The sequence below is a fragment of the Larimichthys crocea genome, chromosome XV (assembly GCF_000972845.2).
Source record: "Larimichthys crocea isolate SSNF chromosome XV, L_crocea_2.0, whole genome shotgun sequence".
Classification (NCBI taxonomy): domain Eukaryota; kingdom Metazoa; phylum Chordata; class Actinopteri; family Sciaenidae; genus Larimichthys; species Larimichthys crocea.
This window is the reverse complement of record NC_040025.1, coordinates 7846331-7873899: the sequence shown is the minus strand read 5'-3', so window position 1 is coordinate 7873899 and position 27569 is coordinate 7846331. Positions and strand designations below refer to the sequence as shown.

General features: G+C 37.7%; 1 protein-coding gene across 2 annotated transcripts; it reads right to left on the bottom strand.

Moving 5' to 3' along the window:
• Positions 1-757: 757 nt before the first annotated feature.
• foxp3b (forkhead box P3b) lies at positions 758-18405 on the bottom strand. Of its 2 annotated transcripts, XM_019259945.2 has the most exons (13): positions 18364-18395; positions 16815-16877; positions 10949-11106; positions 6753-6843; positions 6341-6512; positions 5311-5403; positions 4417-4504; positions 4129-4203; positions 3849-3999; positions 2845-2921; positions 2606-2707; positions 1477-1598; positions 758-1015 (listed from the first exon to the last, which is right to left on the bottom strand). In XM_019259945.2, the coding sequence occupies exons 3-13, from the start codon at positions 11102-11104 to the stop codon at positions 898-900; spliced, it is 1245 nt and encodes a 414-aa protein (XP_019115490.1). In that variant the 5' UTR covers positions 11105-11106; positions 16815-16877; positions 18364-18395; the 3' UTR covers positions 758-897. The 2 variants fall into 2 exon arrangements, with proteins under 2 accessions (XP_019115490.1, XP_027144129.1); XM_027288328.1 differs by lacking the exon at positions 16815-16877 and having other exon boundaries at positions 18364-18405.
• Positions 18406-27569: the final 9164 nt, after the last annotated feature.

Sequence of the window (27569 nt, the reverse complement as noted above, 5' to 3'; positions counted from 1 at the left end):
GTGCTCTTTATTCAGAAAACCCTCATGTCACATCTACATTTCAGGATCTGGTTATTATAGACACAGATTAAATGTTAAATATAAATATTTCAATATTTATCATCACAGTAACAGTGTTACACACATTAGTAGCTGTAAACACTCAGCATTAGAAAAATACATATGTTGGTCTGGTGCTTACATAAGGAGTAAACATTTATAATCATCACTTAAAAAGTTACATACGTTGTTTTTGGTGCCTGTTTGTTTCCCAGATATATTAGTGTGTGTGTGAATGGGTGTATACTAGACATTAACTTAAGCACTTAGAAAGGCGCTTTATGAAGTTCAGTCCATTTCCTTTTATTAGTTCATGGGGCAGATCTGCCACATCCAATATGGCGGACGCGTTAACGTAACGCAGCAACAGACCAACCAAATGCGGATTTATCTGTTACTGAAAATAGGCCCCAAAATAAGTGCTATTACCCCTGCTAGAGGAACTTCTGTTTAGGACGAATCATGAAATAATGGTAATAATGTGCAAATCGCTTTGAAGTTTATATAAGGGTCACTGTTGTGTGGGAAAGTAAAAAGAGGGAGTTTAGAAAATGAATGACCCATTTTCAAATTATAGTTGTGAAAGTCAAGATGACAGATGTAAAGCAGACAAAAAAAAGGTTAGGAGGATGTTTTCTGTTCACTGCACAGATGTGTTGGGACATATTTAATCTCTGACCTACTGACTGAAGAGAGTCAAATCAGACTGACGACAAAACACGCACAAATGTTGGTTTCATTTATTTTGCAATAAAAGAAAGTACAGTTGTCAGGTATGTGTACAATGTGATACAATGACAAGTCATATGAAAACAATACAAAATACAAACAAGACATTTGAAAAGACTCTTTAGTTCTTCATGTTCTAGCTCCTGCAGCTGGATTAAAGGAGCAGCTCATGCTGCCATCTGCTGGTGCTGAGAGATCCTCGGGACAGTGATTAGAACAGGACTTGAACCACTTCACAGGACAGTCCCTACACAACACACACAGTTAGAGTGACACACACACACACATATGCTGAATTGAAATCTGCTCAATCTGCAATGAAATTTCTCATTAACATCACTCATGCCTTCCCTACCCTGAGAGAATTAATGGTTCCTAATGGTTCTTCAAAGGTTCTACAAGGAGCCAGGACCAGTTGAAGAACCTCTTTATTTACTGTACAGGGTAGTTCTTCACATCTCTTCTCACTACACTGACATTTGAACTTTTTGATGATTATTAAGTCCTCTGATGAAAATAATTGTGGATTCACTTTCTGTCCATTTTCTTTCATTGGCTGACTGATTGACAGAATCATTCGATTTAAAAGAAGAACAAGAACCATTTACCCTGAACATTTACTGAAGAGCCACATCACACAAACATGTGCTCATAAACGGCAGCTCCATCCTGAACCTGAATCTAGAGCAGAGAGCAGGATGTTTGTACCTGTGATACTTCTGTCCTTTCCTCCTCTGGTACTCTGTTTCATCCACTGTCCACACAGCTCCCTTTCCTCCTTCCACTCGCACAAAACACTTGTGTAAGCTGAGGTTGTGCCGCACTGCATTCTGGTAAGAAGAGGAAAATTCAACTGTCATAGAAGCAAGGCAAAACAGGATCTGGAAACTACATGTTGTCGTTATGGATAGATTAAATTATCTGTAATATTACTATTACTATTACTCAATGGTTTTAACATTAGCCTTGTAAAATGCCTTTTCCATCCATCCATCCATCCATCCATTATCTATAACTGCTTACACTCATCAGGGTCACGGTGGGGCTGGAGCCTATCCCAGGTAACAGTAACCCTTGGGCGAGAGATGGGGTACACCCTGGACAAGTCGAAACTGCCTTTTCATTCCACTTAATTCATTCAAGTCTATTATCATGTTCATGATTTAAGAACTGTTATTTCTGTAAGTGGACTTACAACAAACTGTAGAGCTACATTTGTCACCACTGTTATGTTGCTATTTTTAATGGATATATTATATATTATATATCAAATTCGCCAAACTTTGATGGACAAGTTGCTAATATGAGCAAATAAAATGAATAAAAACTACAAACTAGAACAGGATTGCAACATCCAAACCCACTCCACACTGAGCTTCAAAATGGTTATCATGCTATGGACTTTCCACTGAACATTTATGGGGGCACTGGAAGACTCAGAAACCTGAGCATTCGGTGACATCACAAGAAGCTCTTTGGAACATTGTTAAGTCATGCTGGGATATCCTGACTCATCAGGTTTTACGCAAACTCGTGCAGTCCATACCATCCCGACTGCATGCTTTCATTAAAGTTAAGCTTATGTTATCATTTGTATTGAAAAGTGCATTTAACATACATTTAAAAATCTAATATGCAAGAATAGAGACTTCTGGACCCACTGTATTTCTGTCATAGTTGCAATGTTAGCTGTGATTGGCCCCAACTTCAAAAGATAAGCTAATGGATGGATGGTTCATACATACATACTGTAACAGACAGTGAGTGACATTTGCTGTAGGGCTCCAACAGAGTAATGCAGGTATCAGAGTGAATGTCTAATCTGAGTGCTCCAAACCTTCCAGGTTGCAGTGTTGTGTCTGAAGTAGTAGAACATGGTAGTGAACCAGTTGTAGATCTCATTCAGAGTGCGCTGTTTGTCTGGAGACTCCAGGATAGACTTTAGTCAGATAGACAGCGAGAAATACAAGGACACGTTGTCACAAATCATGTCATGGAATGTATTAAGTAATTAGCCATCAGTTTGTAGAAGACAAACTGGACTCCAGTTAAATCCAGTTAACATTTGAAACTCACCCATCTTATCAAGTAGGCATAGGTGTATGGAGGTCTGATGTTGTTGTATTTGTAACATTCAATACTGGGGACCAAATCTGTATGACAACAATGATCTTATGTTATCATTTCATGTCATCAATCACATACAGTCAAGAACATGTGGTTATTCATCTGTAATTAACACAGCGTGCTGGTGAGAAATGTCAGTGAAAAAGTTTTAATAATAAATATGCAAATATGCTGCACAAAAAAATAAAATAAATTGATCCAGGCTGACTGTTCAAACCCTGGAACCCTGGAACATCACTGCACCAATGTGCCACCACACTATAGCTGCCTAATATTTAAAACATGTAATTTAATGGAGATCTTACAAACACAATGTCACAAGTTGAAAAACAACTTTTTTTGGTAAATGGACTGTACCTATGCAGCAACTTTCTAGTCTTCTGACCACTCAAGGCACTTTTACATTAAATATCTCATTCAGGCATTCATACACTGATGGCATTGTTTGCCATGGAAAGTGCCAATAATTGATTCATTTATTCACAAACCAATGGCAGAACAATCCAACAGCCTGAAGGAGCTGGGAATCAAACCACCAATCTCATCGTCAGACAGGAGCTAATCACACTCAAAGGAACTTTGGAGTTCAGCATCTTGCCCAAAAACACTTGCAGACTGGAGGAGCCAGTCAAACCATCAATCTTCTGATCAATGGACAACCTGTTCTACCTCCTGAGCCAGTCTAATAATCTTGTGTTTTTCATTCATTTAGAGGACAATAATGGTGAAAAATGACAAATATGAAACACTGATGTGAATAGCCTAACACATTACAGAGCTTGATAGATAAAGTGTATCTTCTCAAATCTTTTTTGATCTCTTCCAAACACATCACAGTGAAAATTAAAACACAATTAACCTGATGTGTGTAAACAGGAATAAAAAGAGGAATGTGTCTGAAAAAAAAAGTAGTGTATTTTGGTTTTAATATTTGTCCATAGACTCAGTGTTACCTGGTAGAAGGTGGGCAGAAGCAGCAGCCCTGTAGCCACGCTGGGACAACTCCTCCAGATGTTTAATGCTGCATTGTTGCACTCCGTCTGCATCTCTTACTGGAGGCTGGGGCAGGAATAGAGGAAGGCTATATGGCCACTCAGAAGCTGCCTGTAATGATTGGAGGTGGACACAAACAAAGATTCAATTTCTCATGCTACATGAGTAAATGTAGTTACATTTTTGTTTAACCAAGCTGAAAGAGACAGTGGAAGTCAAGACTGATTTCAATCAACATACCAAATCACTGTATTTGTGTTCAGAGAGGTGCAGATGGAGTTGCATTGCAATGAGTTTCTGTTTTTCCAGGATGAGCTGAAAGAGATATCCATGGTTGAATTTTATTTAGTTTGAATGAGTTTTTACACGCAGAGCTAAAGTCAGCCTCACATTTACTTAAAGTAGCTGAGGTCATTCAAAGCCATGCTTTAGGGTGGGAAAGACAGCTTACACCTTCTTTTGAACCATTTTATTTACAAGAGCATTCATGATGTAGATATATACTTTCTAGGATTCTCATATTCCCACCTGACTCTCCATGCACTGAACAATATCTTGCTGGATCTTCCACTGAGCAATGCTTCTGTCACCATGGCTGTGTTCTGAATGGAGATGCCTAGAAGACAAAACAGGACAAAAGTTTGTAGTCCAACATTTTTTAGGAAATTCACCTTGCCCCAAATTGACCCCATCAACCCAAAACTGAACACAAACCTCCTCATCATTTTGTCTGTATTTATCCATAGTCACAACGTAATGCATAAGCATAACGGTGCCATCATGAGGCCAAACAGGAAAACACAACAGAACCAACTATCATTTGCAGCCAGCATGCCATGAATAATTCTCCACAACATTGTTAAAGACAATTAGTTTGAGGAGTTTAGTGCCTAATGAAATGAATAATAGACATATAGAACCAGGTTGCAAAAGATGCATTTAAGGGTTAACCTCAGACCAAAGTAGAAGATGCTAGCTTAAACAAAGCAAATGAAAGCTGTAAGTGTGTCTTTGGGTCGGGATTGTAATCCAACCTGAGCAGTTTGGGGCAGAAAATTACTGTTTGGCAAACCATCAAAATTTGACACCAAACCATTCAAAGATCTACCAAACTTTGCACACTTTGTAATTACAAAGGTCATTAGATTGCCTTGACCCAATTTGAAGTCAATTTCATACATAGCGGCGAAATGTGTTACAGGGGCTGTTCCTTAGGGGGTGCTATCAAGCCATTATGACACATTTGAGACATGCAGGTTTACCAACACTGACATGAGTTTTTGAGCAGCTTTAGCCCCTCCAAAATGTGATTCTCATCTACAATAACGGACCTTGAAATTTTAGGGTCACTGCATCGGCTGGTGTTTGGGCTCTAACTAGTGAGAGAGATTCAGTAAATGTAGTTTTCAGTGGTCTACTTACTTTAAGAAACTAGGAAAATCTTCAGACACTGCATCACAGCCAGGCCAACGGCAGAGGCCACTAACAAACAAAGCACTGGTCCCCTCAGGGATGCTGGAGGGCAACAGAAATTATGTTAGTGTGGTATGAGGCAAAACCTTTGGAGAGACAGCTCAGCTAAAAGTTGAAAAATATTTGATACAGTGACAAAAAGTTTTTGTGGAAGTTGGCTGTCAAGAATTAGCAAATGTAATAAGCAAAAGTAACAATACAAGCTTTGTAGAGTCTATATTGGTGATTTTTCAACCAGGCAGATCTACCTCGGGCTAAATGTTAGGTGAGCCATGGCCTCAAATTGGCTGTTGCCTCCCTGTTCTTTTGGGCTCACCCAGAAGCTCTCCAGTGGTGTTTTTTTTTTTTTTTTTAAATGACCTGACCTGAAGTGTTGATAAGCACCTTCAAGCTGTGAGAATGACTTTGCCAAGAGCAAAATGCAAAGCGTAAAGCAGTACGATGTTATTATAGTGCCAGGTAACTTCTTAGGAGGGAGCTCAAGGTGCATGGACAGAACAGAAGGTGTCTTTTCATCCCCCTCTTTTATACTTATACTGTATAGTATATCCCTATATGACACATATTAGTCATGTTTGTGATTTTGGAAGGCACAAACAAACAGTGTTGTATTGCCAGGAGCACTAGATAATTTCAGAGACCCTGTAGCCTTGGGACAAAGTGAGGACCATACATATCCAGGAGAAGCCCCGATGAAAACCATTGATCACTAAGTCATTAGTAGCATTTAATCAGTAAACCTCCATGTTGTGTATTTCTGTCATCTTATATGTTGTGTAGTTATGGACAAGCTGGCATCACCCAGGAAGAGTTGGAGAATGTGTATATTATAGAATACAGCATCACAAAATCACAAAGAATCAATACAAGGTGATGCAGCCGAGTGCCCACTGAGAAAGTGTTGGACTTCCTAATGAGATCACAGCCAAAGCTCTCACTGGTCATCATTTGTCATTCAGAGAAAATGTGAGAAACTTACCTATCATGAAGCCTGGCCTCAATGGAGCTCTGCTTTGCTCTCCTCAACGGGAAGAAGTAGTGATGGCTTTGCCTGGGAGGGGAACCCATCTGTGGGGAAGAGGACTGGGGAAGATGACCTGCATCCATCTCTTCCTTGCACATGGAGACAGCTGCAATATTTTCTGGACGCACTAGAGGATAAAGGATTGACGTAGGTCTTTGATTGGTTGTAAATACATGCAATAAAATATGTTGCCAGTAAGATCTTTCTTCTATCAATCACCAATACAGGAATGATTGTGTGTCTAAAGCCCAGTTGCATACTTTATTTTAAAGCACACTGGAAAAAATATTGAATAAGGGATTCATAAAAAAAGTCAGTACGGTGGACTGATTGCCATGTAGAATAATGATGTTGCTGATGTGCATACCGTGTTGTCGTTTGGAAGCTGTTTGAGGAACTTGACGCAACACCGATGGTCTCTGCTGCTTCTGTCTAAAGTTTTCCATACTGCTCCAACACTGAGAAGAGAAAGCACCAGTTTAGCACAGCATGTGGATGATGTGATTACCAAAAATGCAAAAGAAGTCATAGGGTGTTATGCAAGAAAATTTTTGTGTTTTTAGTCTTTTCTCATTGTCAGGTTTGTCTAATTTGGAGGACTAAGCAAGGACGGGATGAAGGGTGCGCAGTCAGAATTTCATCATCATATCATCATTAGCACAATCCATGCTGCTAAAGCAGCCATATACATTTGCCTGTTTCACTACATTAACAAGTTTAAATAACAAAAATGTTTCTAAATGTTGCTAAAGAACAAAAAGAAATCCTGAATCAAAAATATAATATAATTAGCAATATAGTGGTATTAGACGACTGTAAACGATACAAAAAAGGCAACCATAAAAAGGATCTGACATGAAGTTAGATAAATGAACAAAGCAGAGTAAGAGACCTTTCCTAAAAAGTTGCCAGGGACAAGGATATTGTTTTCGAAATCACAAGCCAGGACCAACAACTCCTGAGGTAAAAACCAGATACTGACAGAAAAGAAAAACTGTGTTTGGACAACTTTGTTCTTGAACAACTAAATGGGACCTGTAGCAGTAGATAGAGTTGTTCTTTGTAATACAGCTATTGCTGGAGTTTTTACCTCTAAGTATTTGTAACATCACAGTTGCATGTGCAACCTTTACATTTTCATCCACTGGTTGAATACTACGATGCTGTTCCAGGGACACAGGCAGAGCTGTGGCTAGGCAAAGTCCTCTAACACGCACACACACACACATGCAAGTCTGTCAGTGTGACCATTTCAAAGTTTCCAATACAATCTTCCAGAATCAAGTCCCGCCTTATTCTGTTGATTTGAGCTAATTCCAATAGCTTTCTCAATCAAGTTGATTTGTGTTGGAAACATTAAAATGATGTAACTGACAGATTTAATGATGTTATGGAATTTTCGCATGGGCCTTGGGGTCGTAGACAGTGACGGCACTAAGCCAGATCAGAGAAGACTCAAGGCCGCTGTTTGGATTGCTGAAGGAGTGCAGGTGCCAGCCTCATCTCAAAGTTGCCTGGTGACCAGGGTCGAAGAAACTGAATGTTGTCTTCCTAGACATAATAGATAGCTAACTGTTGACGTTCTATAAGCATGAGCAGACAACTGTGTCTCCAGACTAGAATATGCTGACAGTAACACTAACATGGATAAATGCATTCTCTTTGACTATTTTTGGGCGTATAGTATTTGTGGCTCATCCAGGGCTGGTTTTAGCTATAGGCAATGTGGGCGACCGCCCAGGGCGCAGTCTACGTGAGGGCGCAACTTTCCTTGCAGAAAAACAACGTGACTTTGGCTGGAATGCTGCTCATGCAAGTCATGCTGGAGTGTGGGAATGACAGATAAGAAGCGTAAACGTCCTCAACTCTACGCTCTCACTCTCTCCTGGTAAACTCAATGACGCCTCCCTAAGGACATTACTGTACAAGGCTGCAGCAATTGTAAACAGCCGCCCTCTTACAGCAGACAATCTGAATGATCCAGACAGTTTGGAGCCGCTCACTCCAATCATCTAATCTCAATGAAATTTCTATCTCTATTATGTGGCATTTACTGTACAGTTGAAGGAATGATGCTGACTGTGAGTTGTGAGAATATAATACTATTTTATTTGTGTCAGTTGAATATCATGCCAGCTAAATATAAACATTTGGAGCTACTTACAGCCTGCACAAACAATAGATAGCTCTCAAATATGAATTTTATTTAGCCTGTTTGTAGTCCAAGACAGTGGAACTTGTGTTTCACTGGTAGGATTTCTATGCTTATGGACATACTGACTCAAGTGACTCAAAGGACTCGTAAGATCTGGATCTGTTCAGCGAGTGACCCAGAAAGACTCACAGTGCATTTCTTGACTTTGTGTTATTCCTTTATTCGAAAAATGCTTTTATTTTGAAGGATGCCAAGTGTGTATAGAACAAATGTTGAAAATGGTAACGTAAAAGAGTATGGTAAAAAAAAGTAACGGTAAGGCACACAGAGAATTTAATAATTTAGTTTATAAGCTAATGTATTCATTTGTTTAATGAGTTCTCCTGAGTCTTTCAGTTCTTCTTAGCTCTTACGTTGATCTAAGCTGATCTACGTTGATCAATGCTGATCGATGTTGATAGATGTTGATCGAAGTTGGTCTAAACAATCCAAGAAATGAAATAAATGAATCATATAAATAAATGATGAATCAGTCATCAGTCCTGGCTTTTATTCATTCGACTGAATGCTATAGTATCAGTCAACAGTTTGTTCTCATTCAGTGTTTTTTTTTTCATTTTATTATTATTATTATAGGTGAACACAAAAAAATCTAAACTATTAAACAACACATGGAATTATGTGATAAAGAAAAAAATGTAAACAAAGCAAAATGTGTTTTATATTTTGGATTCTTCACAGTAGCCATCTTTGACTTTGACAGTTTTGCACACTCTTTCTCAGCCAGCTTTGGGAGGTTGTCACCTGGAATGATTTTCAATTAACAGCTTTCAAAAGTGAGTTCATGGAATTTCTTGCCTTCTTAATGTGTTTGAGAACATCAGTTGTGTTGCTCAGGGGTAGTGCTGGAATACAGTAAATAGCTCTGTTCAACTACTGTAGTAATTCATATTATGGTAAGAACTACTCATACTACTCAACTACTGTATGGTGTGCACTTGTTGGAAGTTTTTTTTCTTCACTCTGCAGTCCAGTGCATCTCTACTGGGTTTAGGTCAGGTGATTGTGGAAGCTAGGGCATCTGGTCAAATAGCCCTTACTAGCCCTGGAGGTGTGTGTTGAAGCCTTGCGTGCCTTGAATTTTGGAAAAAATAGCCAACAGTGTCAGCAAACAGTGTCACCAGCAAATCACCCTCACACCATCACTCCTCCTTCATGCTTTATGGTAGGAACCACACATGCAGATATCATCCGTTCATCTTCTGTGCATCTCACAAAGATACAGCATCAATCAGATGAAATCAAATTTGGAGTCTAGATATTCCTCCATTAGATTTTCCTCCACTACAGATAAAGTAGTTATCTTTTTGTTATTGGTCTCCCTCAGTACTCATTTCTATGCAGGAACTTGACCATTGCTACTACCACATCGTTCTGGAGTTATTGACCTTCGTGTCTTCATGTAATGATGGACTGTCATTTCTCTTCACTTAGTTGAGCGGTTCTTGCAATAATATAGATTATTACAGTAGTTGGGGTGGCTGTGCTCTCAGGTGGAGTCGCTGGTCAGATTCTCGGTTTCCCTAGTCCAGTCAAAGTATGTTTGAGCAAGATACTGAACCCCAAATTTCTCCTGATGGCTGCAACATATGTGTGAATGTGTGTGTGAGCTTAGCATCATCGTGAATGATGTATCACTCTTGATGAGCAGTTAGCACCTTGCATGGCCTCTGTGTGTGAATGACAAGTGTGTGACAAGTGTTTTAAAAAGTGCTTTTAGTGGTTCTGTTTACATTTACCAATATGTCGACTGGGATATTTACTGTATGCCAACATCACCTCTAAACAACACAAATGATGTTCTCAAACACACAAAGGAGACCAAGAAATTTCACTAATTAACTTTTGAAAATAAACTAGGGCAGCTGTGCCTCTGGTGCTAGAATGGGTCACTCATTCGATTCCCAGCTTCCTCAGTCCAGTTAAAGTGTTCTTGAGCTGAAGATAGTGAGCCCAAAAATTGTTCCAGGTGGCTGAGACATTAGTGTGAGAATGTGTTTGTACGAACTGTCATCAAGACTGTCATCAGAAAAAAAGGTGGCTAAAATATAAAACATATTTGTTATGTTTACCTTTTTTTTTATTGTGACATAATCCCATGTGTGTTATTTTATAGTTTTGATGTCTTCACTGTTAATCTACAATGTAGAAATAATTTTAAAAAAAATCAATGAATGAAGTGTGTAATATAATATTAAGGGGCCATGAGTACAATGAGCACTTGAGCACACTGAGATTTTGAATACTTCTTCACAACTGCCTTCGCAGCCACCTTCAACCCAGGAAATCACTGGAAGTGGTTAAGTTTGTTCCACCCACTTGGTTCTATGATGTCATTTGTTGCATACCTGACTTCCTGAGGTGGCCAGTGACACACTGTCTGAGGTCTGAGGAAGAGAAGGGGGAGCAGGGTGTGCCTCCTCCAACTGTTTGATCCTTTTGTCACCTTTTGGTGGAGCTTTGTGCTGTCCACATCTCACACTCTCATCAGACGTCTCTGGCATCTCTGCAGTGACAGGAGGGACATCATCATTTCACTGCAGAGACTTTAAGATGTGTGTCCTGTTTTCTCTGAGTTCATGATTTCTGGAATGAAAGCACTCTCCAACATGTTTGCTGCTTAATAGATCAGATTTAGGAAACAAAATATTAACTGGATGAGATGTACAAGCTGTAAGTTTCCAAACTGCAGCTGCTTTCAGGCTGAAAATACAACAAAGGTTGCAAAAGAAACAAATTACTTTTTTCATATAATTTTTTTCTTTTTCTTTTGTTTATATGTTGTGTAAAATGCACCACAGGGCCAAATGGTTTTCCACACTTATAATTCAATGAAAAAAATATTTGAAATAGTTTTCAGATCAATAAATGAATGCCCACTGTTAACTGACAGACAGATAGACATGTGTAAGGAGGGTTTTCAGATATGAGTTGAAATGTTACTAAGATGTTAAGAAACAGATTCTAGGAAAAAATAACAGATCACTGTGGCTTTACGATGACTTAAATACATAGGTACAAACTTGCAAATAGCGCCCACAGAATAATGGTCCACTTCCCGTTGAGGGCCATTTTTGTTGGCTCCAAGAGGCTTTTTTGTAGATCTTGACATGATACAGTACATGTGTCTACTGATTTGGTATGTCTGGGTGAAACTTGCCTGCTCTGAGGGAGGCGCTATCGAGCTATTTTGCCCCAACTATGCATAAAACAGACTTTTGCCACTCCCATATATGACGTGACTGTTTTTAAACAGTTGCAATGCAGCATTGGACGTTTTTTTAGCTTAATGCACTGCAAAACAAACACATATAAAACCATCAGCAATCGGAAAAAATGCCACTTGAACCTGGATTTCTTTGATTCTTGACACTCCTGAATACTATATTAGTACATATAGACTAATATTCACAGTCTGGATTTAGTATGATTGTGAGCATCATAGTGTTGTCCCAATACTTCTGTCACTGTATTCATTTATTTGTGTGCACAATATATTCATTTCTAGACACAAGCCAATGGGAGGTCAAGACTGCAGTCCTATTGATGCAGATATTTATTGATTCAAAAGCACTAATTGATAATTTGTCCATTAATTAATTTGATAGTATGAAAGAGATTTTATTTTTATTTTTATGTTATTAATTTTAATAAAATGTTTTTTTTGTCTCTCAATACAACAAAACTATATTTATGCATGAACATTACTTTACAGCTCCTAGGTGTTTAAGACATGAGGAAAGTTAGAGCCAAGCAGTTATATGAAAATAATGAACACTATACTCAGCCAGCCATATACATATTTAAATTTTCTGGTTCAAAACATTTCCTGTAGCAACCTTCAGAGAAGCTGTATTATTCACAGGTGCACACAGACACACACACACACACACACCTACACACAAACAGACACTGTCAAACACACAGTGATAGCGTCACCACAACAAAGACCCCCCTATAGAATGAGTGGGAGAAGCTGCTCTACTTTCAAGCAGAATGTTGATACCTGCAACCACCGGGACTTTTGTTTGTTGAAGATGCCTGGATGATATCTCTCCAGGAGTCAATACTTCATTTATATATTATCGGTTGTACAGAGCTGTAAAATTCTCCAAAGATGTCAGAGTGCCATCATACTTTACGTTTGAAAGGTTTGTAGTTTTTCAAAGTTTTTTTTTTTTTTTTAAAGAAGAGAAGAAGAGGAGTGATGAAAGACTGTGGTCTCAGTATTCATGACGGGAAAAAAAAGCATCAAAACCTTCAGTGTAGTAGTGCAGTGCAGTAAAAGTAGCAATATTACACTGTAAAATAATCTCCATTATAAAAGACCACCATTAAAATAATACATGAAAGACTACTTACTTCACTTATTGAAACGATATCTGGAGTGGTGTCACTGCAATGATACCGTGTGAAGCTGGATTTCAGAGAAATGCTTAAATGAATGACTGTGCAATTCACAAAGTGCTGGGAGTCCACTGCCCATTAAGTTGGAATAAAATATTTTTACCTCTTCTCATGAAATGATTGTGACAATGTAATTTATTCTTATAGGACTGATAAATACGAATAAAAAGAGGAATGTGTCTGAAAACAAAATGATTTCAACTTTATGGCCAACATGTTATTACAACAGCTGGGTCAGTAATTGGTTGGTTTGGTACCATCATGACTGTATAGAGACCAAAACCGAAACCTGCACATGCTGACAGTGTCGGCAACCCAACGATTCATCCAAATGAAATAACAAAAGGCACCATGTGTGATTTCCCCATAGAATGACACCTTTTCTGTAAAGCTGTTCCAAATTACTCCTGAAAGGCCGATCTGCTTTAAGATGTGACTGTGCTGTGGTTAGGGTTTGCTTAATATAAGGCACAAAAATGACTTGGTTAGGTATAAGGAAGGATTATGGTGTGGGTTAAAATAAGTACTCTGCTAAAGTCAGTCGTAAAGGTCATGATTGGTGACGATTGTGATCATGCAAAAAGCTGCTCTTTGTATGCTTCCATTCCCCTGTTATTAATTTGTGTGTTTAAAAAAAGTGGAAAAGTTAGTTTATCAAATAAAAGCAAAATATAAGTGTAGCAATAAATATGTTTATTCGCAAGCAGTGACTGCAGTCTCAACCTTTCATTCCTTATTCAGTCCTAGTATGCAACCAGCATTTCTCTTGTTTCCTCTTCTCTTGGAGTTTAAAAGCATGCAGTCATGCATGTTTATCTTGTTTTGGCTCAGTGAAATCTACAGCTTAAGCTTCTGACATGTCAAACAATAATTATGTCCAATAATCTGTTATATATTGGTGTTGGCATGTGGCCCTTTGTTTAAGTTTACTCACTGTAACATCAGAGATATGGAAGCGTGCACCTCTATAATAAACAGCCAACACCGCATGTGCTATGTAAATTAACTCTCATAGAAACAGGAATTCACTAGAAAGTAAGAGCGCTCAACATGTTTGTGGCTTCTCACTGTCATCTCTCATTCTGGCTTTTTTTTTTCTTCTTCTCAATTTTATCTCCCTCAGAAGAAACCCATCACTGCCTAAGTGAGGAGAGGAGAGCTTTAGTCATGACACTACACACAGAGATTTCTGTGATGGTTGATATTGGATTGGTTTTCTGTGAGTCAACATCTAAAATCAAACATCTGTAAATGAGTTCAAAGAAGTATTTCCTGTCTGGATATTGTAATCAGCCATATTACAGTGTGGAAAGTTGCAGATGCCTCATTCTGGTACTACTATCAATGTGCGGGTTTATTACTCACTTACTCCCATACCTCAAATTGCACTTTGTTACATCACATTTGTAGCTTAACTATATTTTAACACACTATACTTATATCCATCTATCCAATATCTGTAACCACTTATCCTCACTAGAGTGGGGCTGGAGCCTATACCACTGACACTGAGCAAGAGGCGAGGTACACCCTGGACAAGTCACCAGTTCATCATATATATATAGAGACATCCATTCAAATATTTTCATATTTACACCTAGAGCCAACTTAGAGTCACCAACTAACCTACATGTCTTTGTGCTGTGGGAGGAGAGCATGCAAACTCCACACAGAAAATATTAGAGCTCACTAAAGAAGGCATTCGTTTGATTTGGTTTGTTTAAGAATATGAAACATTAAGACTTATAATAATATTATTCAAGCAAGAGTCCAGGAGGCAGAACTGCAGGCTAGGAAAAAACTAGCTTGTGATTTATTATTGTAAGTATAAGTTCTTAATGTGTATAATAACTGTGGAGAATTTGCTGAAGTCAAAGGTCAATGGTGCGGTCAGGAGGGAAGAAAGTGTTCAGGAGCCTCTGATGTCTTATACTGTATTATTTATTGATGCTTGATCAAGGAGAATTAGAGACACTCTCAAAGTTCATCAGAAGTGCCTGAGTCGGACTTTAAACCCCAAGATAACACCACAAATACTACACGCCCAGAAAAAGAGAATGTTTTTACTCATGGAGGTGTTATTGTCAGCATATTCTAGTCTGGAGACACAGATGTCTGTTTACACAGATTGGAACGTCAATGTCAGGCTATCTATTATGTCTATGAAGGCAGCAATAGGTCTCTTCGACCCTGGTCACCACAGTGTTGAGATAGACTGGCACCTACTGTTCTCAACCAAAGCCAAACAACTAATACTGCTGAGGACCTCAAGGCCCACACATGACCTCTTGTAACCTAAGGATAGAAAATTCCATAACAGCAGTATAAATAAATAAATTCAGTATGTTACCCTAAATTAGCATACTTAATCATCTCCTGATTGCCTGATGATAACAGGTTTCATTACGGTTACTGGGTTCTTCTCAGCCTTCAGAGGCATCGCTGCAGGTAGACCGATTTAAAATAACAAAGGAGCAACAGGAAGTGGCCCACACAGAATGTTATCATCACCATAACACCTCGTTTTTTCTAAAGAGATCACATCCTCGTCAGAGCATTAGATCACTACTTTGAGACACGTTCACAGAGACATGAACCTCAACCGCATTGTTCATCTGCATTGAAGCAACATTGTGTATCCTTTCTGTCATAAAATAAGAGATTTAAAATCATGTTGATGCTACACTGACTTTGTGTTCCAGGCACTAAGTCACACAACACCAACTTTTCTGGTTTTCTCTCTGATGTCCTCCAGCTGCTCCGCCTCAACTCTCCTGATGGACAATGAAGTAAACTGCTGACAACCGTAGCTGCTGTTAGATAATGTTAGCTCAGTTAATTAGCCGGGCTGCCTGGACTGTGAGTATAGTATAACACTGGGGGAGTGTTAGTGTTTGTACCACAGGTGTTTTGGACCACCGGGAATAAGAAGAGGAGGTTTTCAGGCCCAGGTAATGCTGACAGGGTGCCAGAACCCTCTGAGCAGCAGACTCTATGGACGTGACAGGGGAGAAGAGACTAAAGAGGAAAATGACAGAGGAAGCTAAGAATAGAAAAGGAGGGAGTGAGGGAGCAAGAAGCTGCCAGACAAGAGTAAGCAGGGGGTGAGGATTAGGTGACTTAGTATACAATAAGTCTTTCATCGTATGGCAGAAAAATATTGATCTACTTTTGATTGTTTTTGGTAATACCCTTTTGGACAATTTTGTTCATCAATGAGCAGAATTGTTTGATACTAATGAAGGATTTACACAGTGTTTTACTGTATTGGCTGAACCTGACCTTCCAGGATTTACACAGTGTTTTACTGTATTGGCTGAACCTGACCTTCCTGTCTCATTTGATTCATAAACAGTTTCTCTGATAATATAGAAATATAAAAGATGTTATTAAATTTTATAATTTTTTTATAAATGTATATATTTTACAAAATTGAATTACATTTATGAATTAATCTGTCATGCAGTCGGTGTGGCTGAAAATGTTTAGATCTTTAAAGGTCTGCCTGCAGTTTGTAAGTAACAAAGCTTATTTGTTTGAGATTCAAGGCACAAAAAAAGATAGTCTATAAATGTGACATTATACCATGTTTGTGGCCTGATATAAACATAAAGATGTAAAATACATGGTTCACTTTCTAGGTGTTAAAAGTTTACGGTGGATTGGCTTGTAGAATAACTTTAGTTTATAGAGTCCATATGACACATTGAAGCTAGAAACATAACAAAATAAGACATTTTTCAAATTGTTATTTAGATTTAGATTAAATGCTTTAAGAGCTCTGTTTGTACATTTTTACCAACGTACCGGAGATGAGGAGGTGAATGTCTCACAGCGACTCTTCACCTCTGCCGCCCCATTTCCTGATTTCTGCAAATAAGATGGCTGCAGCTTTTACAAAGGTTTCCTGAGGTCTTACACAGCATGCACAGGTATATCTCTACTTTGTCTGTCTGTCTGTCTGTCTGTCTGTCTGTCTGTCTGTCTGTCTCACATAAAGACTGATCTCCACAAGTGTCCACACATCAAAGCAAAGCATGATACTAAATGACGATGGGCATATATGAGTCATCATTATAAATATAAGCAGCATGTGTGTGTGTGTGTGTGTGTGAGTGCGTGTGTTCTTTCAGAGTGGAAAGTGTGCTTAATCTGACATTTGTTAGCAAAGTGAAACGTTCAAAAAGCTCATAACTATTACGAGGTGTACATGTTAAGAAACCGGGGAGGAAATGAGAAACAAAATAATTACATCAGCCGCACTGCACCAACAACATTGTTGGCCATAAATTGTGAGACATCCACAGGGAGCACAATTAAAGGTCTGTCTTTCAATCTGTGCCGGACACAGAGGAACTTTATAATATTTGTTTAGTTTTTTTAAAATATATTTTGGTTGCATGAACTATAACATCACACATTTGTTATATTCAAATGTGTAAGATATAGAAGGGTTTGAGTTTGTATAAATTAAATGTATATACTGCACCTATCTCAAGCAAATCTGTATCACTTCACCATATAAATGAAAGAAAGTACTAAACACTAAATAATTTTTATATAAGTGTAAGTTCAGAGACTATGATGGGAAAATATAAAAGATTTTACTTTCATTTTGAATGTAGGTTCAGGACAGGAGAAGACGAATCGTCACAAAGTCCATTTTACTCTCCTCATATATTTTTGACCTGCGAGCCCTCATCACCAGTTGTGACCAGTTCAGTTAAACATAGTTTATTATTGTTTTCTGCATTCATTCTAAATGAACGTGCAGCTTAACAACACCTTGCTGAATGCTCCAAGTTCATTTGGGAGATTTCCCAAAAGTTATTTTGCAGATAAAAAAACAAGAAATATTCAACTTTAATTTGACTGTACTGAGGGGTTTATTTAAGAAGAGCTTTTCATCATTTTGGGGAAATGGTTTTCAAAGCCAACTGAAATTGAATCAAAACTACGCTAAAAGAAAAAGCTGCTGCCGTTTGTGTGTGAAGCTGCTCAGCAAGTCCTCCATCGCCATCACATAACGATAAAGAGGTTTAACATAATAATAAATTTAAAAAACGGATTTTTGTTCCTTGATTCAAACGAGTACTGTTGTGTTCTTTACTCTGAAAGCTTGTGTGCATAACATTTGCTTTTGTTTTTCATGAATATATTCATTTAAAAATATTTGGATGTGTCGACTGTAACATACGCTCACTGGGTTTGCCCTTGCTGACCATTTCCCTGAACACATACATTGTAATCTTACTTTATTTTATATATTCTATATTCTTTTGCCTTTTCTCACCCTGTAATTATCCCAGTTAGATGCTTTGAAGTTTTGGTGTAAAACACTAAGACTTGTGCTTACCGTATCTCCTCCGTTCAGAGCCTCCTGCTTGCTTCTGTCTTCCTTTGAAATGAATCAGAGGGGGAGTTATTCCACAGGAAATATGTTTTTTTCGGTAACTAAAGACTAAAGTATGAGAGACAGACTTCAATCTAAAGAGGACTGCAAGAAGTGTGATTTTGATTAAAAACACAAGAAAAAAACAATTAAAGAAAGCAGATTACTTTGCAATAAAATCGAAACCATAGATTGTGTTATTTCTGGAAAGTTTGCATTAATATTATTCTATATATATAAGTTTTTCTTCAGTTGTTTGAAAAAAAAATCAAATATAATTGAATAAAACTGTCATCTAAAATATTTTATCATTGTGTAAGGTCCTTGATGTTAATATTAACTTGAGAGTGAAGGTGAACACTGAGCACTCACCTGACGGCAGTCTCAGAGGAAGCAGAGAGCTTAAAGCTGTGAGATATTTCAGTATTTATAGGCAACAGCAGGCTGGAAGGTTAAAGCCCATGTCTGTCCTCAGCAAATGAAAACACAACAAGAAACTGCAACACGAACATTGGACACTTGATAAAAAAAAAAAAACACTGCTATAGCAACCTGAAAAATATGTTTGTTGGAAAGTAAGCTGTTTTATAGCCGAGCAAAAGTAACAAACAAGTCATCCTTGTACAAAAGTTCATACGGCTGCAGTAACGGCTTTTTCCACCTTAGCGTATGTTTAACCTGCTACCAAACGCTCTTTCAGAAACAACAATGCAGAGCTTGCAGGTCGATTATTTTAAATAGGTTATTTTTTTTTTAGTTCAGTGTACCTGCATCAGGAAAACAGAAAGTCCAACACATTTCTCTGTCTCATCTTACATCCCACATCTGTGACTTTGAAATTAAAGTATCACACGCTCTAGTTGTTGCTCTTTCTGATGACCAAATGGGATTTTTAGTTTTAGTTCTCTGCTGCTTTGCTCTCTATGAGAATGTAGCGGCTATGCTCCTTTAAAGGCTTGCTTCACCAAAAATCACACATATTAATGAATTTACTTTTTTGTGAGTTTAAGTTCAATTTGAAATGCCACTGAGGCTGCCCTCATTGCAGTATACACTTCAGTACAGTGGAGGTCAATTGAAATATATTCTGCGATACTGAAAACCTCCGAATATTTCAGTAGTAAGTTTTCTCAGACTTTTCTTAGAATCCACAGAGCTCAGTGTGGGCAGTTTTCTCCTAATAAGACAAAGTGCGGTTAGATCTGCTAAAACACTTCCAGATTCTAAAAAGATATTATTCATAAATGAACAAGTAGCCGTGTCTTGTAATATTTAACCAACACCACAATCTTTCCCCAAACTCGGTTTGCACTACTCACTGATTTACATCTTGTACATTTACATAACCTCACAACAAGAAACAAATGAAAACATTTTCTGCCCATGTTTCCTTTTTCGATTTCCTCTCATATCTGATTAAACCCAACATTTTTTAAAGCACGGTTGTCTTAGCCATCAGAGTTCTTGTGTTGTCCGGTTTCTTTGTTAATGTTAGATTAGTCCTATGAATCCTTGTATGGACTGTACCATGACACCAACTTAAGACCACACGCCTTTTTCACTTGGACTTGTCATATCAGGAAACCACAGGTATTACTGATAACATTAACAATGGCTCTGCTCAGTTCACATGTCCTGGTCAACCAAGCAGTGTGACACTGATCCACATGCGAAACACCAGAACCTTGACTTTCCTGTGGCAAGTGTCTTCAGTGGCAAAAGTCTTCTCTTGTATGAATGTTGAAATGTATTAATCTATTGTCTACTTTTATCCAAACACACATTCTTTTTTCTCATGTTTTTTATTTTATTTTATTTTTTTACCTTCTATTCATTTCAGGCTGAATGTGAGTTCCTGACAGTTTTGAAGAAGCTTTTTAAGCAGACTGTGGTGCAGATGTGTGTGGGGAAACAGCCGCCACTGCATCTCCGATGTACACAAGCTTCTATATCGATGGCCAATACTGTGTCTGACTGTTCTTGTTTGAATATCAGCAGTGTGAAAAGCTTTGATGACTGTACTTTCTGGTCCCACAAACATGCCCAGGCACATGATGATGAGGTGACAATTCTGCTTTGATTCTTGCTGACAAAGTTCTGGTTTTTGCAATGTATACTGTAAATGATCTGCCAGCTCTATGTGCGTGATTCAGAGTGAAAATCATATTGTCGATATGCCAGTGATTCACTCCTTCCCTCACAAAATGCTGGATAGGGCTGATTCAGCACAAAGGGGGTGAGTGTTTGAATTTAGTGCCGATGACATTTTATAGTGAAAGTTCTGAGTGCGGAATTCAAAAGAAAAGTGTTGTTTTGTCAGTTTTCTCTTTATATTCATTCCATCTGTGGTTTAAAAATGCTAAAACGCGTCACAGATGGAATTAGGTGTACAAAAATGTCTTCTCTGTTCTTCAAGCTATGAGACAACACTGGACTATTTCTATACATTTACTGTCAGTGTTTAGTTTAAACAATACAGCATCACTGCGGTAAGTCCTGTGTTTGTTGAATCTTTTTCAGAGAGGGGTTGATTTGACTGTATGATCCCTTGAGATGTGATTTGTGAAAATGTGTATTTTTATGTGGATGATACAAACTTGCATCCACATGGTTTTTCTGAAACTCGAACCATGTCTAGATTACTTTGTACTGAATGCTTACCAGAGAAAATGAAGCCATCATTCTGTCTTACTTCTTCCTGTCATCCACAGACATAATGTTTCGGAACTTTTAGATAACGAACGAAAATGGGTTTCCTTCACAGGAGTAAAACATCTCTCATTTTGTTTAGACATCTAGTCTCTTCCAAACTTTAAAAACTACAGTTCATCAGAGCAGATCCCAGGACACCTAACTGTATACACCCCACCAGTAAATACTGAACTGGTGCAGACTGCTTTCCACTACTTTTCACTATAGCAATGGAGTGCATTACAGGACGTTAAAAACTTGAGAGTTGTCCCTTAGATAAATGGATTGAACATTCAAGAGACGTGTGATTTTCATTTCTGATGACCTTGATCTTGATCTCGGTGAGACTACCAGATTAATTTAAGGTTATAATAGAGACCAAACTGAAGTAAACCACAGTTTGCCTCATGTCTCGTGCACCACCCAACTTCTTTAAATCGTTGTCACCATATTCGCAGATCTCTGCCACTAAAATAATGATCCTGTAAGTACAGTCCTTAAAGGTCCAGTGTGTAGAATTTAGTTGCATCTAGTAGTATTGCTGCATTGCAATCTCCTCACATCACCCTCACCTTCTTAGTGTAAAAGAGAAACAAACATTTTAAGCGCCCCGTCTAGAGTCACTATTTAGTTTAGTCTGTAGAAAGTGTTTCAACACGACGGCCTCCATGAAAGAGGACCCGCTCCCACTGTAGATATGAAAGGAACATTTTTAAGTAAGACAAATAAAAAAAAAATCTTATTTATGCATGAAAACATAATCATGAATATTATATTCCATGTCTACCTTATTCTGAAAATAAAGGCCCCAAATCTGACACACTGCACCAGCATGAAGGTCAGGTCAGGACAGTTTTCGATAATGAACGTCAAATTTTTTGTTTTAAAACTCCTCAGAAAATGATCTCCTGGCGTCAGAGTGGTTGTTCTGTGTAAACTCATCATCTCAGTCATTTTCAGTATCAACAACCTCAAATGGTAAACCAATACATATTTGAGAGGAAGCATCAACAGCAAGTAAGCGGGGGGGGAAAGCCCAGTAACATGCTGTATGACATTCTAACAGGTGTAAACAGCTCGTTCTGAGGTTATTTTTTGTGTTGTCAAAGGTCATCTCACCTAACCGTGTGCCACTGAGGCAGAGCGGAAGCCTGGGTCCTTTCAAATGTCGATTTCCTTTACAACGTGTTGCCATTATTAACCTTATTAGGTAACCTATGTTTTTCAGGACTTCGTCTGTTGGTCGCTGCACTTTTTTTATGCGCGTCTTTTTTTTTTATGTTTGCAAATGTTACAACACCTACAGGTGAAATGTAATGAAGTGAAATGACACATCACATCCAACGAACAAAGTCAATGAACAATGAAATAAATGTTTCTTTTTTTCAGTTTTATTTTCAATATCTTTATTAAAATTTTGTAGATAACAGGTTACAGAGAACTGAGACGCACATCAGAAAAAAATGAATAAAAATAAAACATGCAAACAAACAAACAAACACAGAGCATATTTAAAAAGAATGATATACTACTGTATGACTGGTGCTAGCGTCTTGGTACAAGTACTAAACAGTGAAAGGTGGATGGCACTCTTTGAACTTCCTTGCTGGTCAGGGTCATTCATATTTAGCAAGGTGCACCAGAAATGACTGCCAAAAGACTGTGCCAAAAAATGTGTACATTTTGAAAGAGATACAAGAACCTCAGCAGGGAGACTATGTTAATGGAATTTATTGACACACCATGGAAAGAGTGACAATGTCACTTCCAGGTTTTTCCACTTTCTGAAGAAAGTTCAACTTAAAAATTTGTCTTTTGGCAAAACTACTCCGTGATATTTCAATCTGTGATTTTGAATAGGAGATTATTTAAAAAATCACTATAGATCAGTGCCCAGTAACATAAATTCACTCTTTAATTGCGTATCCCGAAAAATTCACCAAATGTTCTCATAAGATCTATCAAAAAAGGAACGGACTGCTCAGGTCCAGGGTATGAAGAGAACAACATCATCCGCACATATTGAAATATGATGATCCATTTTACCCAATCGGATGGGTTCAATAGAAGTGGTGGTTCCTAATACTCATAGTGAGAGGCTCAATCGCAACGGCGAAGACCAACAGGCTGAGGGGGGCAGCCCTGGTGTGTTTCACCATTCAACCAGTAAAAGTAATTCTTCTGTTCAGGAATGCAAGTAAATGACTATAATTTCACATCTTAATCAAGAAATAATAATGTGATTCGTGGTTTATTTTTTCTGTTTTTTTTTTTTGTAAAAAGGTACATTTGAAAATTAATTCACCATAACAATAATTATTATATTTTAGCATTAAAAATATTATTTTGGTTAAAGAGCTTCTACATACTGAGTTTTGATCATTATATATTTATATATATAATTGCATTATCGCAATATATTGGGATACAAAAGGCTAATACTTTAATTGATTTAATATTTTGCTTGTGAATAGGTTGACAATACTATAATACTACTAAATAATAATAATAATCATAATATAATAATAATAATAATAATAATAATAATAATACATTCGGCCTATATCTCTCTTTACCAGTTACCACTAGTGTCTGTCCTCAGCGTGGCACATTTGGCCGCCTTCTCCTCCCCTTTTTAACCTGGCCTCTTTCTATCCATCCTCCCTTACTCTTCTCACTATGGTAGGGCCAGCTGATCCGAGAACACCTTTTGGAAAAGAGGGGCTATGTGGACCCAACCAACTCTATCTGGGAGGGGAAAACACCCCCACATGGTACAACCCATGCAGAGACTGTGGTGTCAGGCATAGCATGTGGAACATGTGTACATGTGTATAGACTAATGTGACAAATGTCAATATTTTTTACCCTGACCGGCCCAAAAGTGAAGTGAAAGTGAAGCGGCCCACTGGGATTTCTCTCAATTACACACCCCAATATGACATAACTGCTGCCTCCTTGACTTTCTGTGCTTCTATTTTGCTCAGCAAACACATGTGAGTTCAGGCTGATCGTAGAGTCAAAGGTTTTTTATTTCCAGTGAATGAGCTGTGTGAACTCAGTTTTGTGAACCATATTTTCAGTGTGAAGATTGTGTGAAAAGAAAACTGAGAACCATTACTAATGAAAGCTTTTTTACAATCATGCTCAACTCATATTTCTCACTATTGAGTTCACACAGTCAGCATGATAGAAGTCAAAGTGACTAAACTGTGGAATGCCTTTCATCGCTTGTGCCATTTTCTCACTCAAACTAAGCTCCTTAAAAAACGGTTCAGTTTACGTCGAAAACACTATCATAACACTAAATTACAGGAAATCTTCTGAAATGTGTCACAATTTGCTCCATCTACATACATCGAAAATGAAATTAAAAATATATATGTCAAGTCTGTTAGCAGCATAGAGTGCTGAGCACGTATTATCCTTGATGACATTTATGGAGGTGGTTGGGGCAGTTGTGGCGGAATCTAGAACATTTCGTAGTTTTATGAGACAAACTAGTTACAGATTTGTTAACAGCCCATTAAACCTTCAATCTCCATTCTTCAAGCCCACAGAGGAATTTGGTAACGCTTTGTATTAAATGTGATATGGGGCATTCATAATGAATTATAATACATTCATAATGCTTTCTGGTGCTTTCTGTACTATTGCAACTGTCATGAAACATTACATATTTGACTTATAACTTCAAATGTCTTCAAATGTGTCATTATTATAACACATTAAGACTGCCTACACTCACCTATACACACACCTCAATCAATCAACTGTAGTAAGTGTGCTATAACAATCCATGCAGTGTGCAAGTTATCACAGTATGTGTTCAGTGAAGTGAAGTACGTATTGATGCATCTATAATAACGCATGCTTCATCATAATGTTTTATCGTTTGTGTTCAGTAAAAGTGTAAAGTATTATTTTTTTGCATTTAAAATAATCTGTGTTGCATCATTAATGCAATAATGAAGTGACCTTTTTGTTTATGGTCAACAAATGAATAAATAGATAGACTTCAGACAACAGTCATATATGTTGTAATATCACCTGTTAGTTAATTTGAAGTGAACTATACAATGAGTCGCAAAGTGTCAGTGTTGGCAGACAAATGTGTTCTGGGACCCAGTTTAGATTGATCAATAAAAATATGAAATGGGAAGAGAGATTTTACAGTTGGGAAAAATAATAATCAATGGCACCTTCCTCTTTGTGAGCATCTGTAAAATATCCAATAACTACAATCAAGTTCAAAAGAATATAAATGAAGGCTCAAAGTTAGTATTACTTATAAAAACCTTCTACAAACACATTTTTTTTACTGTAGTGAAATATATACACTTAATTTGTATGTATAAGATCCAGTGTGATCCAATACCACAGCTCTGCTATGAATTCTGCCTTCACAAAGATCCTAATGTTCAGTTCTGATAGACACTGTCAGAGAGGTATTCATTAAATATACGTTTATTATTGAGGTTAAATCACTATTATTCAGGGGATTCTAATATGGCCACCTAATTTACTTTCATGAGAGAGCCGTCCATGACAGACAGACAGACTGACAGACCGACCTGTGCTGTGCTGACCCCTGTCCGCTACCTGTCCCCTACATAACAGACACAGAGTACTAAATTGTTCCTAAATCACATTGTGCTGAAAAACATTATGGCTGCCTGGATGATGTTCAATGATGCGCTATAATAATCTGTGGCACAGGAATCATACAAAATGCAGGACTCCAGAGAATGCAGCTCACAGACTCCTGTCTGTGGTTTCACTTTATAATTAGATTTTGTGTTTAAGTCACTTTTCAAAGCAGACAGTGATCTTTCCCTAGCTTAGCCAAGATGTAAACAGAACCATGAAAAGTTAAATAATACTGTGGTCAGATATCTTATCACCATTTTGTGACTGCCAGGTATATTGGCATAAATGTTTTCTCAAGCAGTATTTCAATAAGAACTCAGTCATGTATTTGCTGTTGCACATCAGTTGTATATGGCAGGGTTGTGGTACAAGCTGCACTTTATCATTTTCACCAGAAATCTGGTTTCTTGTTTTATTTTTAAATGATGAAACAGTCCATTGTGATCATGCTGTAAGCAAAGTGAAATGAAACAGTCGGACAATGTGAACTCATCCAGTTGATTTAAGCACATAGATACTCGCTATGGAAATTTAAGAGAATGGGACAAATGGTGACCGAATAAAGCAAATCAGACAGAACTTTGTGTCTGACAGCGTCTGCTAATGTGTTGGTGGGGCTACAGCTCCAACTAGTCTGAGTCCAGTGCCAGTTATGCAACTCATGCTTGTTTTTGTTGTGTGTAATCTTTGAGGAAATTACCACTGCAGACTCTGTTCATGTTCATGTTTGGCAGCATTCTTTATCATTGTATTCTAAAATGCGACAATGATGAAAATTCACTGGTGTAAATGTTGAGATAAACTTGCTGCATGCTGTGTTAACTCTTTTGATACGGATGCTCTAACCTTGCACAGTGCAAAAAAAAAAAAACATTTCTCTGGGGTTTGGCAAATTAAACCTATAACTGATTTATATTCTAGTTTTCCTGTCTCCCCCACATTTTGTTTTCATTTCATTCAGACTGATCATTTAAGAAAAAGAAAAGAAAAACACTACAGGATGGTATGACAATGAAGGATATACGGAAAATATCAAGGAAACAACAGCAGAAAACATGTCCTGTGCATCCCTGTGCATTATGTTTTTGAAGTGTAGCTCTGTGTCTTTGTAACCATGCTGCTGTTGAAGGATCAGTGTTTATGAAGACGTACTTGATGTGTCCCACATGTTAACTGCTGTGTCAGATTAGGTGGTTTTCAAAATGTCTCATTTGAATGAATGAATCATGGAAAAACAAGATAAAATCTGGTTAATTTGCATTTTTATTTTTTTCGTCAGTGAAACTTTATTGGTCACGATTGTTCTGTTAAATTGAGTTTCTTTACTATAATGAATGACATGTTTTGTGTCTGTAAAATGTTTATTTGATTGATTGTGAATGTTTTTGCTAAATAAAACTCAATCACAATTCATTGCAATCCAATAAAGCAGCCCCGTTGTAAATTCTGTCCTTGTACAACTTTTCATTTTGTGTTGAAATCCATTTATCAAACAGGCAATTAGATACATCTTGCATCTTGTATTCAGTTATAATAAACCAACTCAGCTTTTATCATAAACCTGTTACGTGTTTTCAATCGTTTCCGAATAGTCACATGATCTTATCGGCGATAAAAATTAGAGAAATAATGAAGATCTGCATCCGCTTCAACCACTCCTGCACTCTTTTACTCATTTTAATCAGGTGTCACATCTTTCAGTGCTGATCTCGATCTGAAGGTGGCAAGCAACAAAGCACAAGCTGTAACAGCAAGTCATGTTGTTCATGAGTGATGAGAAATGACACAAATACAATTTTAGTTCAAAAGCAGTCTAAGTGGTTTATAGG

Coding starts and splice junctions, on each gene's coding strand:
- foxp3b (XM_027288328.1), bottom strand. CDS start 11,104: ATGCCAGAGACGTCTGATGAGAGTGTGAGATGTGGACAGCACAAAGCT. Junction 5,404..6,340: donor GAGGCCAGGCTTCATGATAG/GTAAGTTTCTCA, acceptor GTTGCCCTCCAG/CATCCCTGAGGGGACCAGTG. Junction 4,000..4,128: donor AACACAAATACAGTGATTTG/GTATGTTGATTG, acceptor CAATCATTACAG/GCAGCTTCTGAGTGGCCATA.